We start from the raw sequence: 18162 nt of genomic DNA, 5'->3' as shown, positions 1-18162 counted from the left end.
TACGGTATCCCCACCCATATCCATCAGTGTATACGGGTTGGTAGATTGCGATTGGTCAAGCAAGTGATTGGTGTTAGTAGTGGGGAGCGATCACGTCACGAAGCGAGGCCGAGAAGCGACGAGGCGCATGTATCAATGCGCAATCGCATCGGAACAGTTCAGGGAGTCGGGGAGGTCCGTGGTAAGGAATAAACAGAGTGAAGAGACCGCGCGAGAGACGAAGAGTGGGGAAGGTGGAAGAGAGAGAGAGAGAGAGAGAGAAAGATAGAGAGCGAACAGGCAGTGAGACGATCACGATGCACGGAGGCAAGCACAAGCGGCCAGGGGCACAGGGCTGAGGGCTGAGGGCTCGACAGGGCCTAGAATAACGTTCACGGGACGGCCGTGAGCCAGTCAGCAGCTATGGAACAAACGAAAACTCTCGCGTCCCGGCTACTCAGCACAAGTTGCATAGAGAATAAGGACGACTTGGAGGAGGTAACATAAATATTTTAAATAGTCACTGGATACGTATCGGGTGCTAGGGGTTCCGCCATTGTTGCGACGGTCGCGCACGTCGCTGACCGCGCGGCGCCACACGTCGTACCACGCGTCTTAGCGGCAATATTTGAATCATTTGCATAATTCTAATGTTCATTTTTCTTGATTATTAATGGAAAATTGAATATTAATGAATAATTTAATTGAATATTAATCGTTAAAATCCAATAAAAGGTATAATGAATGATACATATTATCAAATTTGCCAATTTAATATGGAACTAAAATACTTTTAATGTTTCCTCAATATTAATAACTTTATTTAATTTTATAGTCTGTTAGTACGGAACTTTAAATATGTTACACTTTTTATATCTTTTTACATTTCCTTGCTATATTTTAAAAATATTTTATTGTCATAAGATATTAAAAACTTGTTTTCTGTTTTCAGAAATTCGAGAGATGTTATACAGTGCTCCAAAACCTGACTGCAGGGCTATCTGAAAAAGAAGCCCATGATACATTAAATAATGCTGTATGTAAGGATAAGACACACGAAGAAGTTTCATTAGGATTGTTGGTAGTCATTTTGACAGATCCTCAAAATGCTCCAAAAAGTTACAGAGATTTGACATTAATTACACGAGATGGTCTTGCAATTGTGTTAGTACATCTTAATCAATTAGTACTTGAAAGATACCTAAGATTGAACGATGTGACTAGAAGTCAGTTATTATGGTTGTTAAGGGAGATGATAAGAACCAGTGTAGCTAGTGTGGATAATCTTTGTTTAAGTTTATTAAGGCATGCAGCTGGTGGTGATATTTCACCACGGAATTTGTTTCTAGTTGATGCACTTTTAGATATTTTTCAAGAAAATCGACCTTGGCTTGATAAATTCCCTTTTCTAGTAGCATCCATTGTTTATACCTATTTACGATTAATAGAAGATCATAATGCACCACATTTATCTGGTTTACGTCAAAAAGAAGTTACATTTACTGTATCTTTAATAAGAGAACGTATGGTTGATTGTTTGGTTATTGGAAGGTGAGTAAAATGAAATATTTTTGTCTATATTTATAATGCAAGCCAGACTGTAATAAACAAAATGATAATTAATGTTTGTAGGGATTTAGTACGTCTATTACAAAATGTGGCACGGATACCTGAATTTGAGGCACTCTGGAAAGACATACTTCACAATCCAAAGTCTCTTTGTCCAAATTTCAGTGGAGTTCTTCAACTTTTACAAACTAGGACTTCTAGAAGGTTTCTTCAATCTAGACTTACACCAGATATGGAAAGGAAATTAGTATTTTTAACCAGTCAAGTCCGTTTTGGTAATCATAAACGATACCAAGATTGGTTTCAAAGGCAGTACCTGGCTACACCAGAATCACAATCTTTGAGATGTGACCTGATACGATTCATTGTTGGTGTTATTCATCCAACAAATGAGTTACTATGTTCAGATATTATACCACGATGGGCAGTAATAGGATGGTTATTTACAACTTGTACATCAACTGTAGCTGCAAGTAATGCTAAACTTGCTTTATTTTATGATTGGTTGTTTTTTGAACCTGAAAAGGATAACATAATGAACATTGAACCTGCAATCCTTGTCATGCACAATTCCATGAGATCGCATCCACCGGTCACTGCCACATTGTTAGACTTTTTATGCAGAGTAAGTGATAATGTAAATCTCAACACTTCATTACGGTTTTAAAATTTACGTAATTTTTGTTTAAAGATAATACCAAATTTCTATCCACCTTTAACGGAGAAAGTGAGAAATGGAATATTTTTGTCGTTGCGACAAATTTTGGAGAAACGGGTTTTGCCGAGTCTTTACCCATTGTTTGATAGTCCCAAGTTAGATCGTGAACTAAGAACCAAGATACGAGAAACATTCAAAGAATTCTGTTTACCGCCTAATGCAGATCCTGGTAAAATTAATACACTATATTGCATGTTCATTTTCTATAGACCATTCAAAATCAGAGCACTGAAAAAGCTTACTATTGCACATGTATAAACATGTATATATTTATTTTTATGTATTCATCACATATTAAAATCATGCTATTTTTTATATAATGTACATATTTAGTTTTGAAAAAATATATAGTATAAATATTTATGATATTCAAATGTACATATCAAATAGATATAAGCACGGAAAAATATTTATGTATATTAATTTTGGGTACATATTTAGTTTTGAAAAAATATATAGTATAAATATTTATGATATTCAAATGTACATATCAAATAGATATAAGCACAGAAAAATATTTATGTATATTAATTTTGGGTTTATGTATCATAGTTTTAACAAATCTTTCTCTTTTAAATATCGTTTAAAACTCATTTTCTGGTCTTTTCTTTTAATAAATTTTATTATTCACCTTTCCCTTAAGCTTATAGCACATTCATTGCTTACTAACTTTGGTTTTTGCATGATGTTTTTGAGCAGGAAATAAGGTTCCTGTATATTCAGGTAAAACGGAGGAATTTAATAAGGATCTTACACCAGGGGCTACACTGGAAAATGCAGCGAATACACCAGTTGAAAATAATCATCTAACTCAAGACTCGGAGCCCGCTTTTAGTGATGAAGAAGACGAGGTGTCATTAAGGTTAATTCTGTTTTATATTTCTATTTCTATCACATAGTACTTTAAATGTTTCAGCTTAAAAATATAGTTATATCACTAAAGGATATTTAACATTATAGGATAGTGACTAAAGTAGAGGAAGAAGATGAAGAAGATGTTCCATTAGCAAATGTGAAGTTGAAAAACGAACAAAAGAATGCAAATTGTATCGCTAGGAAAGAAGATATTACATCTCAGCTAAATTTAATTTTAGAACCAGAAGAGTTAAGGACTGCTGTAGAAAGTTTGCACAGTGAAACAGACAATGAAGTGAGATGTCAAACGATGGAAAGGATAGTACAAATGGTTGTAGAGGATGAAATAGATGCAGAAACTATACCAGCACTGGCTTCTTGCATATCAACGATCTTATCTTCACAAATTACATCTCAAATATTTCCATCAGATAATTTGAATGAAGAAGCCTTGACTGATAGTATAAGTACACCATTATTTGTTATGTTTCGAAATCAGTTTCAGTTGTGTAAAGAAGAGGACAATAGGCGGAAGCTGCTAGCTCGGGTACTTGCAGAGATACAAAACGTTCAATCAAGAATAGGTTACCTGTTACTTTATTTTTTGAAAGTCTGGGGCAGAGAGGAAGAAAAACGGGAAGGCGAACCAAGGTTCGTAGTGGAATACAAATTACACATAAGTAAATGAAAGTATGCTTTTTATTATATTATTTTTTTATTGCAGTAATATGTTAAATGACGTTAAAGCATCTGTATATAAAGATTTTTGTGTAAATCGAGAAAAAAAATTAGATGCGTGTTTAGTGTCAGATTTGAAGGTATGTAAGTTTTAAAAGTTAAAAATTGTAATATCACAAACAATTGTAAAAATTGTAATTTGTTTTAATTTGCTTTATATATCCTTTTATTAGTCGTATATGATGTATCATTTTTTTATAGCTCTGCCACGAAGATAACATATTTATGCTGTGTTACCTTGTGCCTGATGTATACATGGGTTTTCAAAATGTGGCTCTTGGAAATGTTCAATTATTGCATTTGGTTGTCTCGACCGTCGATGCATGCCAATTACAAGAATTGGTTTGTCAAATAATGCAAGGACATTTAAAGATGTTAAAAAAGGAATCGTTTACATCACTTTTGACAGCAAGTTTAAATTGGGAAACTTTTGAGCAATATTGTTTTTGGCAGCTTATTTTTGCCCATGATTTTCCAATTGACTATGTATTACCTGTCTTACCCAAATTGCAATTTCGAGATCACGCAGAAGCATTAACGTCGATATTGTTTATGCTTAAACAAGAAAAGTAAGTAAATCATTTACTAGGAAACTAAATGAATAAGATAAAGAATTTAATTTAATATTAATAACATTAATAATTGAATAGACCAACGTTAGAACTTCTGCGACAATTGCTCGCACGACAAAACGTGGATGGGGACATGTTTGTTGTAGCAGCTCTACGTTACTGGTGTCGTGATTACGAAGAGAAACTTAGTGAACTACTTGCGAATCTTTTGAGTACTCGTTACCCTGCTACCAGTCCAAATAAACGGAAACGATCTGGCCCTAAACATAATCAACAATCTGGTACACCCTCTGGCGAACAAGTTCTTGGTCATTTGGATCAATTACGACAGCATTGTATGTCGTCCGCTGAATTGCAGCTTTATCATTCTGAAGGAATGCAAAGAGCTCTACAGCAGGCACAAGCAGCTAGTAGTGATTCTTTAAGAAAAAGTTATGGAGATTTATTTGCACTTGCGGAAGTTAATGAAGAAAATGAACCTCCTCCGCCTCCACCAACAAGCTCAGCACGAAAACATGCAGCAGCGTCGGCTGGAGGTGGCGGAGGTGCTGGTGGTAAAGGAGGTCATAGAAAAACTGGTGCTAATACGAGGGAAAGGTCTAGCTCAAAAAGGCCGCTTCCTCGGTATCATTTGGACAGTACATCTAGTAGTGAGGTAAATTTAAAAATAATCTACAGTTAGCTATTTTTGATACTACCTAGATGTTTGTATCTTTTTTAATTGAATTTAATCGTGTTGCTGTAGGAAGAATCAATTGTGAATGTAAAACAAGCAAAGAAGAGAAAAAAAATTAATCCAGTGGGCTCCGATAGCGACTGACCACCCAGTGTCTTCAGATGTCACATGGACCACGTCACGTGTGTGCAGCAAGCTAAATTAGCCTTAAGAATAGTAAGATAATATAGTATACGTAATAGGTTTATCTAGCGCGACTTGTATATATAGTATGGGGAAGTGAAAGCGAAACATACTGATTACAAGGATCTTGCACATACTTTGCAAACACCATATGCTAACAACGTTGCCAGATTCTGCATTTTCATGAATTTCATTACTTGTGTCAAATGCAATCTATCGAAATATATTTAGAATGTATGTGATATCTAACGAGAAGAAGATAAATTTATAAATACTGGTTATAGCTTTTCTAGGTAAATATGTATGACAGATTAACTTGCTATGGCAGATGGATACTCTGGGTGTTTTCTTCAGAGACAAAGGAATTTATCATGGTCTGTCAGATAAGGTTACCGAGAGGCAAAACTAGTCATAAATTAAATTATTTTGATACACTCTTAAACATACAAAAAATATGAATTTAAGAGTTGAAAATTGAATCTGGCAATATTGTAGGAGATAAAGCGACATTAAGGTATTACCTTATGTGGTCACTATTTCTAAGAAAAAAAATGAAAATCCGTTACCTTCATATAATTTTGTGATCGATATCAAAGAATGCAGCACGCTAGTGCTTACCAATAATTTGTTTACTGATTTTGCGATTAGTATAATTATTGACCCTATTGTCCAAATTTATTTCTTTTCTCTTTCATTACGCGATAACTATAGTAAGACTCGCGTCTCACACTATACCTAACAAAAAGAAGAAAAAAAAACGTGGTTACTTGTTGTTGCCATAAACTGTGAACGCAATTTGTAAGAATCATTAATAGGTTTTTATTAGGATTAAGGACCTTCTGCAGGAGAAGGATATATTGAGAATGTCTCACTCCAGCATGAAGCGTACAGTTTTACGACCAAATGTATTTTACGTCTGCGCTTAGTAAAAGCAACCTCAAGATGTAAATCATTCTCAAGACGTAAGAATTTTTATATTTTGCACGGTGGAAGGTTGTCGATTTTTGCTAATAGATCTTTGTCTAAAGCAATGAATCTGTTTTCGTTGCTACTAAGTATTTTAATGCAAATGCACAAATTTCACGTTGATAGAAAAGAGAGAACAGAACGTACGACTTCTTTTTTTTTGATCGTAATATTTATGATATTTTTACATCCACGAGCTAGTAGTATTTACTACAGGTTTCTATTAATTTCTACGTGTATGTTTCAATTCTTATAAATTTGTTTATAATTTTGTAGTGATCACAGTTTCTCTAGTACTTTTGTAGATTGAATTTATTATTCTATCTAAAGTATATCAATTCAGTAATGTATTGGAAAGACACCTTCCAACGAGTATAGAACCAGGCGTCATGTACACTTAAGTCCGAAAAGGAACGTAAGCGTGAAATATCACCGTTCACCTTCTGTACATTTCCTGTAAAATCGGTTACTTGTACACATATAAGTAGCTGTGTTATGTATTTTCTAGTTGTACATACCAGAGAGAACGGAATTTGTATGTGTATGTATGCATGTATATGCGCGATAAATTTTTTCAAGAATCCGATAAAAAATTTTTTTCCATAAAGAGAATTTTGTCTTTCTGATGCTATGGAAATCGACCCATGAACATTCATATGGCGAACAAGATGAAAAATAGCCTTCTATGCCAGTACGAATGTCTCTTTATTTAATACGCGCGTAATGTACGTATCAACCATTTATAATGGTGTGTAAGGTGTGATAGTTGATATTGTTATTAGGTCTTTTCTACTTGTACATAAACTGCGACGTTATGTGAGAAAATATTTAAAAACGACGACGATTGAATGTAAAAGAGAGAATATATGAGAAATATGAATGAGTAAGCACGTGTGTGCACGAGAGAGGGAGAGAAAGAGAGACAAACACAGAGACACAGATAAGTAAAAAAAAAAAAAACAAAAAAAGAAACAAAAAAAAGAAAGGAAATCGCGAAATTAATGATGCGCGGGGCAATACGAAAAATAAACCTATAAACATTTAATGTTTTTTAACGACCTTGTACACATGGATACACATGTAAATACATGAATATATTATCGTAATGCGAGCATAAACATTTAATGTTTTTAACGATCTTGTATACATAGATACACGTAAATGTAAATACATCGAAAAATTACCGGAAGTAAACCTGTGATTCCTATCGTTTGTTTCCTCTTTCTCTAGATTCTCCCTTCCTCTCTATTTTAATTCTTTTTCAGCGGCGAACGAATAATCGGTTTTCAAGATTGTATTTGTCATAGTACTGTTCTTTTTTATAGATACCTGTATACATAATGCGAACAATATGAGATAACCACAAAACAAAGTAATTATGCGCATATTGTGTACCAAACAAATGAATGTTAAAAAATTTTAAACTTGTTTGTAATATATGTACAATTTTTTACCAAAATAGTGACAAATTAAAGAAAGATAATAAGATATTCTGTCTGTCTGTCTCTCTCTCTCTCTTTCCCTCTTCCTGTAGGATTAAAACCTGCTACATCACACTACATAGTATCGATAAATCGTGCATCAAGTGCATTTGATTAAAATTGCACGATTAATAGTAAAACACCATTTATGTTACTATCCTCTGCGTAACTACTAAATTAAAGAGAGAGAACCGCTCGTACCAACTTGTTAAGGCTAATACTGAATTAATACGGCTAAAATGCAATGGTATCACAAACAGTATTTAGTGGAAACACCTATAATTCGATGAAATACGTTTCTTCTATTATTTGCCATTTACTAATCACGCATTATTTTATCCAATTTGGCACGTGGCGTAACACAAATTTACTTCATTGACACATCGAAGAGCCACAGAATTATTCACTATGTGGTGAAAACGAATTTATTTCATGGCTTAGTATTTTTATTCTGTTGTCATACTGAAAGAGGAAGGAGCGATTGCTTGATGCGAAATAACAAATAAAAGTATAATACGTATTCAATTTGCGTATTACTACAGCTAAAAAGGAAAAATGGAATAGATCTTCATTTTTTCCAAAAAACACTTTTTAAGATGCGTCATTTTTACTTGATACGTACTTTCCGCTATACATGTACATATACATCCATTTGGATTGTGTACACTTCTCATTCGAATGTTTCTTTCCTTTCACATGTGTGTATGTGTATTGCGTGTACCGTGATTACAAAATCATCATTCACCGTTATATCGCAGGTAAGATAGAAACGACATAATTACTTACTATCTTTTACGTACACACGTGCACACGTACATATCCTCCAACGAAAACATTGTTGCATGGAAAAAGCGTATAGAAAGCGCATTTTTAGACGTCAACCTAACATTATCAGCGTATAGCTGAAAAATAACGGATCTTTCTATCGATCGATAGATTCGTTTCAATTAATTCATAATACACATCTGTTCTACTATCGATAATCTTAATTGTATTTACTCGAAAAATTTAAACAAAAAGAAAATGAAATAAGATTAACAATTTTCGTTAGGCGGCATTTTCAAGCGGTATTCGTGCATATTGCATAATGGTCATGGTCGCATAGGATTTATCTGTACATCTCTTTACCTGTTACCTTTTTTTATCGCTAATTAAACATTTAGGCAAGAGATTCTTTATCGGCACGTAATCGACTCAGTTAAATCGTTCATATAAAAAGTAACCCCATAACTACTTCATTCCATTAAGGTTATGTGCAGGTCTTTTTCAAGAACGATTACTTTCAAAATACTTTTTGTCATATTTATACTTATATTTTTTATAATCATGTATTCTTTTATGTTATAACTTTTACAGGGACGACTTAAATGTTTCAATTACGTTTATCTTATTGCATGCTAATTTTTACAAGATCCATCAATTAGGGCAAATGACACCTGTTGCCCACTATTCATCACTAAAAATCGATCGATTTAATTTAAGTTTGGTCTACGGAACTAATATTTAGTCCAAATACAGAAATAGTTTCGCCTCGTTTGTGCATATGATTGTACTTTACAGAGATGTATGTATACTTAAATGTTGAGCTGTCGCATAACTCAATCAGTTAGTAATGAATTAAAATCGTCGATCGGAATATAGAGGGATTTTGTACAAGGTTCCGTTTATTATTCATATGCACATACGCGCACAATCACGTGGTGGTTTGATTGATCACGCGTTAGTATGCTTATCAATAACAGAGATGACTGTAACAAACGCTATATTCTTAATAGGGAGCTAATGCATCATTCTCTTCACAGTTGATTAAACGGTTGGTTCATAAAATGCAAAATTTATCTATAGCGATGTCTTTCTCAAGTAGTTCAAAACGATTTAAAACAAATACAGTTAACACAGAATGGAATCGAGAACAAATTTTGAGAAACATTAAGAATATATTAACGTTGTGCCAATAACATTGTAGTAAGATCGTGCATCTTGTTGTTGCTACTTGTATAGTTAATACAATTTTCAAGGATTAAATATATTTCAAGTGTGTACAATAAAAGTTTAACTTTGGTTGCATATTTGGAAATGCGATAGACGTACAGTAAAATAATTTACGATACGATCGAATGATTTGTTGGCACAAGAGACGTGACAGGACATGTTTTAACGCACTTATAACGTGTTTGGTCACGTGCTGCGCAGCGTAGATGCGCGTAAATCAAAACGTCCAAACATTGTTTATAACAGATTAATTTTGCGTACTTACTTTATTAAGAAAATTATTATTTTTAATTGAATGATTAAATAATAATTCTATTACTATTATATTAAAAGATTTCAATAAAAAATGCGATTTTTAATTAGAAAATAATTATTTGAATTTGATGACTTAACAACGAATAAAATACTGTCTATTAAAACATTTATGCCAGCAATAATTAAGATTGATATTCCAGGATGTTCTGTATTCCCTTTCTGATTGGTATAATCGAATCAACCATTTTCTAGCTGATTCTTCATGCTTACAAATCATTCGAGCTTAATGTGCAATAATGTGCATAAATTCTCGTTGATTTTGATCAGGTTGTAAAGTATTAAGCAATTACTTACCCATGGATGTAAAAGTATTCGCTGAAAAAGATTCGAATAATTATTCACGTAAGCTTTCTTGAACAGAAAAGACAATCGTTTTTTATCTATATATTTAAAATTAATTAATAATTGTGGTTGATCGGGATGTAGAGAATACACAACACTGCTCCCATGGTACAAGTCTCGTGTTTACTTTCCTTTCTTTCTTTTAAGGAGAAACAGCGCGATCATCCTCCGTCAATGACTTCGAAATGAATCTCTCGTGATATTTCCAGTCGTTGCTTCGATAGTTTGGATGATGCATGAATATTTGAACGACCGAATCCTCTGACTATAGTGACTATAGTGTTCCAACGAAACGAACAATTTTATACGAAATAAATAAATTCGATGTACATTTATTTTTCACCTGCCTTCTTTTTCCTTCTTTTTTCTTGTTCACGACAGCACAAAGTATTAATCGACTATACTTTGTTTGTAGTCTATAGCGAAACGCATTATCCAAAGTATGTAACTACGACCAGCGATTTTCTCGAAACGATTCCACGTGTACATCATCTATGTATACAGCAATAGTATTCGTCGACTCGTTATCGTGGTCGTAGACACGTTAAGGGACAGCGATTGCAAAAGTTGTAAAAGTTTTGAAGAAAATTACAATAGGCGAGAACAAGTATAATTTTTTGTTAGACAGGCTTCGACTGTTCGTTCTTCACGTGTTTTATCTGTCGTATGATGTCATCTTGGGCATGTTGATTCTATAATTAGGTACTTAATACGAAACCGTATCTAGCATCACCATTTGCAAGGCTCTCCTGGTCACTTAACGCGCATGCAAAATCGCTTGGTAACGTCCCATTAACACGTTCTCGTTGTATACACGCGACAAAGAAAGTTCTCTCTACGTTTAAATCACACGGTTGTACGTACAGTTGGGTCACGCACACGCAACTCCTAAATATACATGTACAGCTTTTTCTCTGGCACACACATTGGTTTCTTGATCGTCGTCATAATTAGCATTAGTCCCTCTCCTTCGTTTTTTTTTTGTTTACTTTTTTTTATCACTATTTCTCTCTCTCTCTCTCTCTCTTTCTCTTTCCTCTGTTCTTTCGTCTATTCTTTGTTTCTTTCGATCACGGTTTCTATCGTTAATACAGACTTGTTATGCATATATACACAATATAGTAACAGTCTATGTTCCTAAGGCTGCTAAAAAGTCTCACTTGTAGGATCTCCCCCGCGAAAAGGGAGAGCGTGTTACAGAGTTCAGGTTTCGACCAAGGGAGGAAAGCGTGAAACGTCTTTACCGTGCACGTCTAGTAAATCACTTCGTATACAGTGGCCTTTTTGTCACCGGATCCAGTCACGATATATTTGTCGTCGGCAGAGATGTCGCAGCTCAACACCGACGAAGACTCCTTCGACTGTAAAAAGAATTGATATGGATTCCCATGTGGTTGTTCGGAGATCTGCTATTTTGTCTTACTTCCACGCAACACGACGCGTTAATTACGCCCAACGATACACGCAGAGAATAGTACATCTCTCACGAGCATGCAACGAACTCTTAGTGGACGCAAAGTTCTTTTCTCGAATTATGAAAAATATGGCTGACATCTGACTCACTAAAACTCGTAGCAAGAAAAGAATTTGGGGACTTGCGTATTTTGTGCATAACGCCAAACACTGTATATACATATACAGTGGCAAAAAGTATCTGTACGTACTCTTATTTTTCAATGTTTATCAGGTTCTACGCCTTTCATTTTCATAGTGTCAAATCTTCGTAGTCGTACGAAAGTATGTGATATTAAACGATACGAAAATTAAACTACCTGAAACGATGCAATAGCGTACAAAAATACTTTCTACCACTGTAGGTAAGTAGTCGGATACTTGCTGATATTTCGTTACTCGAGTCGAGTAAAATTTATCAGAGTTTTTCAAATAAGTGTAACGAAACGTCCTAACCGCTTCTAGATAGCAGTTTGCGTCGTTCAAAATTAAATGGTGACTAAGATCCCTCTTTATTTATATTCAGCTAGTCGTCTCGAGTTATACGTCGCTTCAAGTCGTTTCCACTTATTCTATTTCATTGTCTTTAACCTAGCTAACAAGATGAAGCGAAAAACGAAAGAAACAACTTGTCTCGTTAACATCAACGAGAATGTGGGGATACACACCTGAAATATCGAAGCTCCGTACGGTGTGCGCCATGCGTTCAACAAATTATCCTTGCCGGTGGAGACGAACCATTTGCCGCAAGAGGCGAAGCGTAACGATAACACGCACGACTCGTGTAGGTGCAGTTGATACTTATCGGACTTGGTAGCGTGAAGCACCTCTACGTTCGAATTTTCCATACCCACAGCGAGCCATTCTCCGGTTGGGCAATAGCCCAATGAGAATATTTGCGAGGTAAAGTCGTGTTGCTTCAACTGTCTACCCTCCCTTAGGTCCCACGAACGCACCGTATTATCCAACCCTCCTGTCCACAGCTTCGAACCGTCCGCCGAGATATCGATGCAGGAGGCACCGTCCGTGTGGCCTTGGAACTGTCGAATCAACGTCTCGTTCTGTAGATCCCACACGGCGATGTTGCCATCGCTGCAGCAGCTGAAGCAGACCTTCGAGTCTGGTGAGATCGCCAACGCGTAACAGGCCGGTGCCGCTGACGTCAGTTCCGTTTTGATTCGCGGTGTAGGACTAGCCAAGTCCCAGATGATCAGCTGACTCGCCTCCCCTCCAACTATAAGGGTTCTGCAGTCCGGCAGTAACTTTACCGATCTGTTTTCAGAAATGATAAAAATAATGTATATTGCATCGAATAACAAGGATGTAAAACGAGGATGTAAAAAAAAAAAAAAAGAAAAAAGAAGATACATATAAACAGGATCACAGAGTAACGTAAAAACGAGTTGAAAGAACGAAAAACAATTTTTTAGATATATAACCTTTGACTCCTTTCGCTCAATGGTTAGTTAAGGGAGGATTCCGACCGAACAAATCTTTCCAACTATAATAGTTTATCTTCTATTTCCTCTGTTACACGAACAATTAGGAAGCGTCGATTTCATCCCGTAAGTATAATAGGTTTGCTAATGTAAAAGCAAACCTCTATTTCCGTTTAAATATAAAATTTTCGTATTTCCTATTGTTCGTGATTCGTTAAGATTGATAGTTGGCCGATTCATCAATTACCTCGTAATAAAACGAGCCAGCCCGTTTCTTTTTAATGCGAATCCATTAATATTCTTCCACTTCTATTCGAACTTCATTCAAATGTTATATTCTCTATTCTTCTTCGTTTATTAAAAACGATATTTATCTAAACCGTCAACCGATAACGAAACACTATTCTGTCTTCTAATACGAAACCTTCTATTTTCCTATTTAAAGTTCCTTCCCGTTCGTTACAATTGATACGTATGACCGATCATCGATTATCCGATCGAGTCGCTAACGATATCCAATAACGAAGAAAAGAAGACTCTTCTTTCCTACTACGTTAACAAACTTCTTACCTAAACATCAAACATGTAGTACCATTTTCTATTCGCCCACGTTCGTTAAAATTACCAAACAAATCTCGTTATTTGTCAAAATTACTAGTCGAATCGCCACATAATCCAATAATAAGGCTTTGCTCGACTAAAGCTCTATCGTGCAATCGCATAACACTTTACCGACCGCTAGCGATTCAACAGCATACGTACGCTCGACTGGCATCTCAGGTGCAAATTCTCCCTTACGCCGGCTCTGTTTCGGTTTAGAATACCATTCTCTCCAATAACATTCTTTTTGTTCGTCGCGAACGGTACGTTTTTCAAATTGGTATAAAACTGTGGGAGCTTACAAAGCAACGCAACTGACGCAACTGAGCAAGCTACCTTAGTAATAAATAACAAATTACTGTTCAAATAATGATAAAAAACCGATTAATCGGCTATAGGTTGGTAAAGTGTTAAACAAAATTGAACGAAACGTTGTATCTCGATTTGATGCGACAAATTTACCATAATCCATGGATAGATGTTAGCGGCGTGTCGAAAGATTCGGACACACCGTGCAAACGTGGACAGAGACCGTGGAACTGACCTAATATAATTGTCGCGTTGTAGGCAGTCCAACTGCGATACGTGTTTGATACTGCCACCGCCTCCGTGTCCGATGTCCCAGACTTTAACGCACCCTTTGCCGCCCGTGTAGACGTACTTGGTCGGATTCGAGATGGTGACGGCGCACACAACCTCGCCATGAGTCAAGGTATTAATCTGACGCGCGTGACGTGGAATTCCCGGCCCTATCAGAGCGTCTGTGGGGAATGGCACTGGCTGCAGCTGACCCTCGCCGTTCATATGGAACGAGTACGCTCTGTGGTGGAATGCAAAACATTAATGCCTTTGTCTTTACGTAATGGAATGCCTTCGATTACTTAAAAGCTTCGCGCCGCGGCGAAAGGCGGCCATCGAAAAGATAATGCTTCACACGCCGCACCTTTCTAGCTTATGCGAGCGGTGGTAGCGGGTTGACATTTTCAGAAACGGCCAGAAGCGTTGAACGATCTACAAGTGTAATTTGGTCGCGTCGTCGTGTATTTATTTTCTTTGAAATGTCAAGTACGCGATATGTAGATGCGTAGAAAGAATAAAAGTTACCGGTGCAGCAGTAACTGCGTTTAAAAATATTCCTTTCTGTAGGTGTTTCGATCCTTTGCTTCTCGGCTAAATCATTCGAAATAGTTGCTTGAGAAATATTTCGCGGTTTTGTTGTTCTGTCCTGGAGAAGCTGACGTTCTCGTTTGATAGATCGTTACTCAAAAAACACATATCCTTAAGTCATCTAATACGTTTATATGGGATTTATTAATTATAATAATTATAATTGTAATATCACAAGGAAAACTAAATGATATTATGTTTAGAAGATTTTGTTAACAGACTTGTCTGATTAAGCTTTATTTTTAAGATCAGGATGTGGTAACTTCGATGTAAGCAATTTACACTCTTGTTCAGAAGTTTGGAATACGTCAATAACTTGCTTAAGTAGATGTTATTGGTATTATTATTATTTTGGTAATGTTGAGACCGTAATTAATTGTACTTCAAAGTGAAAGTTATCCTTATAATACCGTTAGTTCTCAAAAGAATGTACGAAAACGTTTGTTTCGTCCAAGAAGTAAAGGGTGTTCCGAACTTTTGAGTAGAAGTGCTCGCGTATTGATAGTTGATATTGATTGATAGTTGCAGTTCGAGTTGTACAAGCTGCAAATATTTCGTAACTTTTTGTGCGTCAAGTTTATTATATTTATTATCTAAAGATTAATTTTAATGAAAATTACGTACGGTTTGCCACCCGGAATGTTGCTTATCCCGTTACTCGATGGTATCCTCACGTGACCGTCGAAGCCGAGCTATAGAAAAGAACAAACCATATCAGTTGAACTTTCTTTCATTAATAATTTCGATACTTTGAATCACGATATTTGAATAGCAAATGCATAAATACGAAGAAAAGGATCAAGGAAATGTAATTTGCATTCTAGAAGTACGTAACATGTGATTGCATCGACAGAGATTTTCAAGACTTGTAGCAAGCTTCAACAAAGACATATGTATAGAAGAAAACTAGGAACGACGATGCTCTACATATTAAGCTTTGTAGATATTTCTAGTTCCTGGCGATCTAATTTTCAAAACATTTGAATACCGATCACTTGATAATATAAGGAAGACGATATATGTACAAACGAATTTTGTTTCTACAACTTTTGCAAGTCGTCTTTAATGTTTCAGCTAGCTTCTTCGTGCTTTTATATCAAAAACATCCTTTAACATCACGAATAACAATGAATAACCATAATTAACGCATTTGCCTGTACACCTTGTTGGCAGAAATTTTTTACCAATTTAAATACTAATTTACGATTCTAATCCTCAAAATGTCTATTAAATTTGTAGTACTTTTCAGCAAATTTATTCACCAGAAATATGTATCATTAAACAACGAGTAAAGTACATCATTTTAGAACTTACTATCTATTATTACACTTATATATCTATTACAGGCTACCTATTTTACAATCAACTGAAACATTACCCAACTGATACTTCGCACAAAAGGAAATTGTTTCAACGAGCTGTCTATTGAGACACCTTAAAAGTTTTAATAACAAGAATAATAATAAACGGAATTAAATATCCTTCAATCGTTTCATCGATTCAACTATAGGCGATAGATGATTCTGATTTCTTTGCGATTAATCAAAATAGCTCTAAAGTCACTGTCAAACGATATTCTTCAAACGATTTTCGGTTGGTACACACATTCTCGTTGCCTCTTCTCAACAAATACCAACTTGCTCAGTTTACATAATTTTATAAAGTAAAGAGAAAGAGAGAGAGAGAGAAAAAAAGAAAGAGAGAGAGAGAGATTCTAGAGAATTTTCCAATTTCACAGATCTGAATATTACCACGTTTCTGTACCACGTCGTAAGTAAACTATGAGATTTTACTGAAATTTATACATAAAAAGATGTTTAAAACGACTCGGAGTTTTTATCTTTTTCTTAGAAGGCTCATAGTCTATAGCATCGGTGGCGGGGTACCGCTGCAAAGTACTACGAGACAAAAGAAAACAGAAAAGAAGAAAAAGAGAAAGAAAGAAAAAAGACGAGCAGCTAGAGCGGGTGAAGTACCATCGAGGTCCTGGCGTATGGTAAGTTGCTGTACGGCGAAGGCGATTGTGGCGGCTCATTGCCGCGGGACGGCAAACCCTGATAGCCCTGCGGTGGCGTTTGCTGTGACGATGGCGGATGATAGACCCGCGATGCCAAGGGACCAGGGATTCCTCCCATAGTTGGCGTACAGCTGCGCGACCCCCTCGCCGCCGCCACAGGTGTACCCGGCTTGTCGATCTGGAGAGGTTCGTTCCAACGGGGTACACCGGTTTATTATCGGGCGCAATCGTAGAAAGGAATTGTAAATTTCACGCTTGACTTTCGCACAAAAGCAACGAGACATATCGATCCTTGTCGCAAACCGGCGTTAGCGGCCACCTCCGGTTCACCGGTTTGTACCACCGGACACGAGGAAGAAAGGGACGCGCGGGGTTCGAAACGAGAGAGCTTTTGCTTTCCTCTGCTATCGTCCGCGCAAATTGACTTGTCGTAACTTCGCGCCACGAATTCCAGCTACACGCTATCGATGCTCGTGTACATGCGCGCTATACGCCAAGGGGAACCACCAAAATGTCTTCGTTGTTTTCGAAATTGTGGAAGCGGTTATCTTGTTTGGATTTTCTTAGCACACTTTGGTTTCCGATAGAAGAGAGGTTCGTGCAAGTTTCTTAGCTTTTAAAATACAGAGTTACGGAGATACCCGGTGTAAACTCGTTTATTCATCGAACGTGTTTATGGAGACTGCACGTAAATCGTACTTTTATATAGTCCCCTTTGTTTCGTTATTTTATTACCGATCGACCAGAATATCGTGTATTCTGTTGTTTAAATATGGTTCGTGCAACATTTTAAATACATCGAGTTTGTCATCGATAAAAATGATCGTTGTAAAACTTGAATTTCGTGACAACGAAGGAACTGAGTGTAGAACAACATCGTCTACGACATCGTTGTACTTTTCGTCGTCTTCTAATTTTGCATTATTAGCATTACGATTGCAGATAAAACAATTTCCTAGTTCATCGAACAACTCGACTTTATTTCTAGCGTAACAAGTAGAAATTTTGCCTTCGAAAACCACGGAGTCATTGAAACGCTCACCCTTAGGCAATTCGGCGTGCATGTCGAAACGAAACGATCATCTTTTCACCTTCTTTCTC

At 36.1% G+C, this 18162-nt stretch overlaps 2 protein-coding genes across 8 annotated transcripts in view; one reads left to right on the top strand and one right to left on the bottom strand.

Annotated features, from left to right (window-relative positions):
* Positions 1-124: 124 nt before the first annotated feature.
* On the top strand, positions 125-7744 carry LOC132909946 (integrator complex subunit 3). Of its 2 annotated transcripts, none has more exons than XM_060965229.1 (10): positions 125-477; positions 932-1530; positions 1612-2173; positions 2240-2435; positions 2990-3128; positions 3227-3772; positions 3846-3939; positions 4061-4428; positions 4510-5086; positions 5177-7744. In XM_060965229.1, the coding sequence occupies exons 1-10, from the start codon at positions 403-405 to the stop codon at positions 5249-5251; spliced, it is 3231 nt and encodes a 1076-aa protein (XP_060821212.1). In that variant the 5' UTR covers positions 125-402; the 3' UTR covers positions 5252-7744. The 2 variants fall into 2 exon arrangements, with proteins under 2 accessions (XP_060821212.1, XP_060821202.1); XM_060965219.1 differs by having other exon boundaries at positions 2963-3128.
* A 581-nt stretch (positions 7745-8325) lies between these two features.
* LOC132909954 (protein groucho) overlaps positions 8326-18162 on the bottom strand; it is a 113932-nt gene continuing 104095 nt past the window's right edge. For 4 of the 6 annotated variants that reach the window (XM_060965243.1, XM_060965259.1, XM_060965251.1 and 1 more), the window contains exons 12-16: positions 17021-17239; positions 15669-15736; positions 14422-14697; positions 12507-13110; positions 8326-11747 (exon numbers count right to left, since the gene is read on the bottom strand). In XM_060965243.1, coding sequence (XP_060821226.1) covers positions 11640-11747; positions 12507-13110; positions 14422-14697; positions 15669-15736; positions 17021-17239 — 1275 coding nt within the window. In that variant the 3' untranslated portion in view covers positions 8326-11639. The remainder of the gene's footprint in view (positions 11748-12506; positions 13111-14421; positions 14698-15668; positions 15737-17020; positions 17240-18162) is intronic. The other 2 variants (XM_060965277.1, XM_060965284.1) reach the window with 1 other exon arrangement.

This window comes from Bombus pascuorum, chromosome 1 (assembly GCF_905332965.1).
Source record: "Bombus pascuorum chromosome 1, iyBomPasc1.1, whole genome shotgun sequence".
NCBI lineage: Eukaryota > Metazoa > Arthropoda > Insecta > Hymenoptera > Apidae > Bombus > Bombus pascuorum.
The sequence above is the reverse complement of the archived record's forward strand: the minus strand, read 5'-3'. Positions and strand labels throughout refer to the sequence as shown.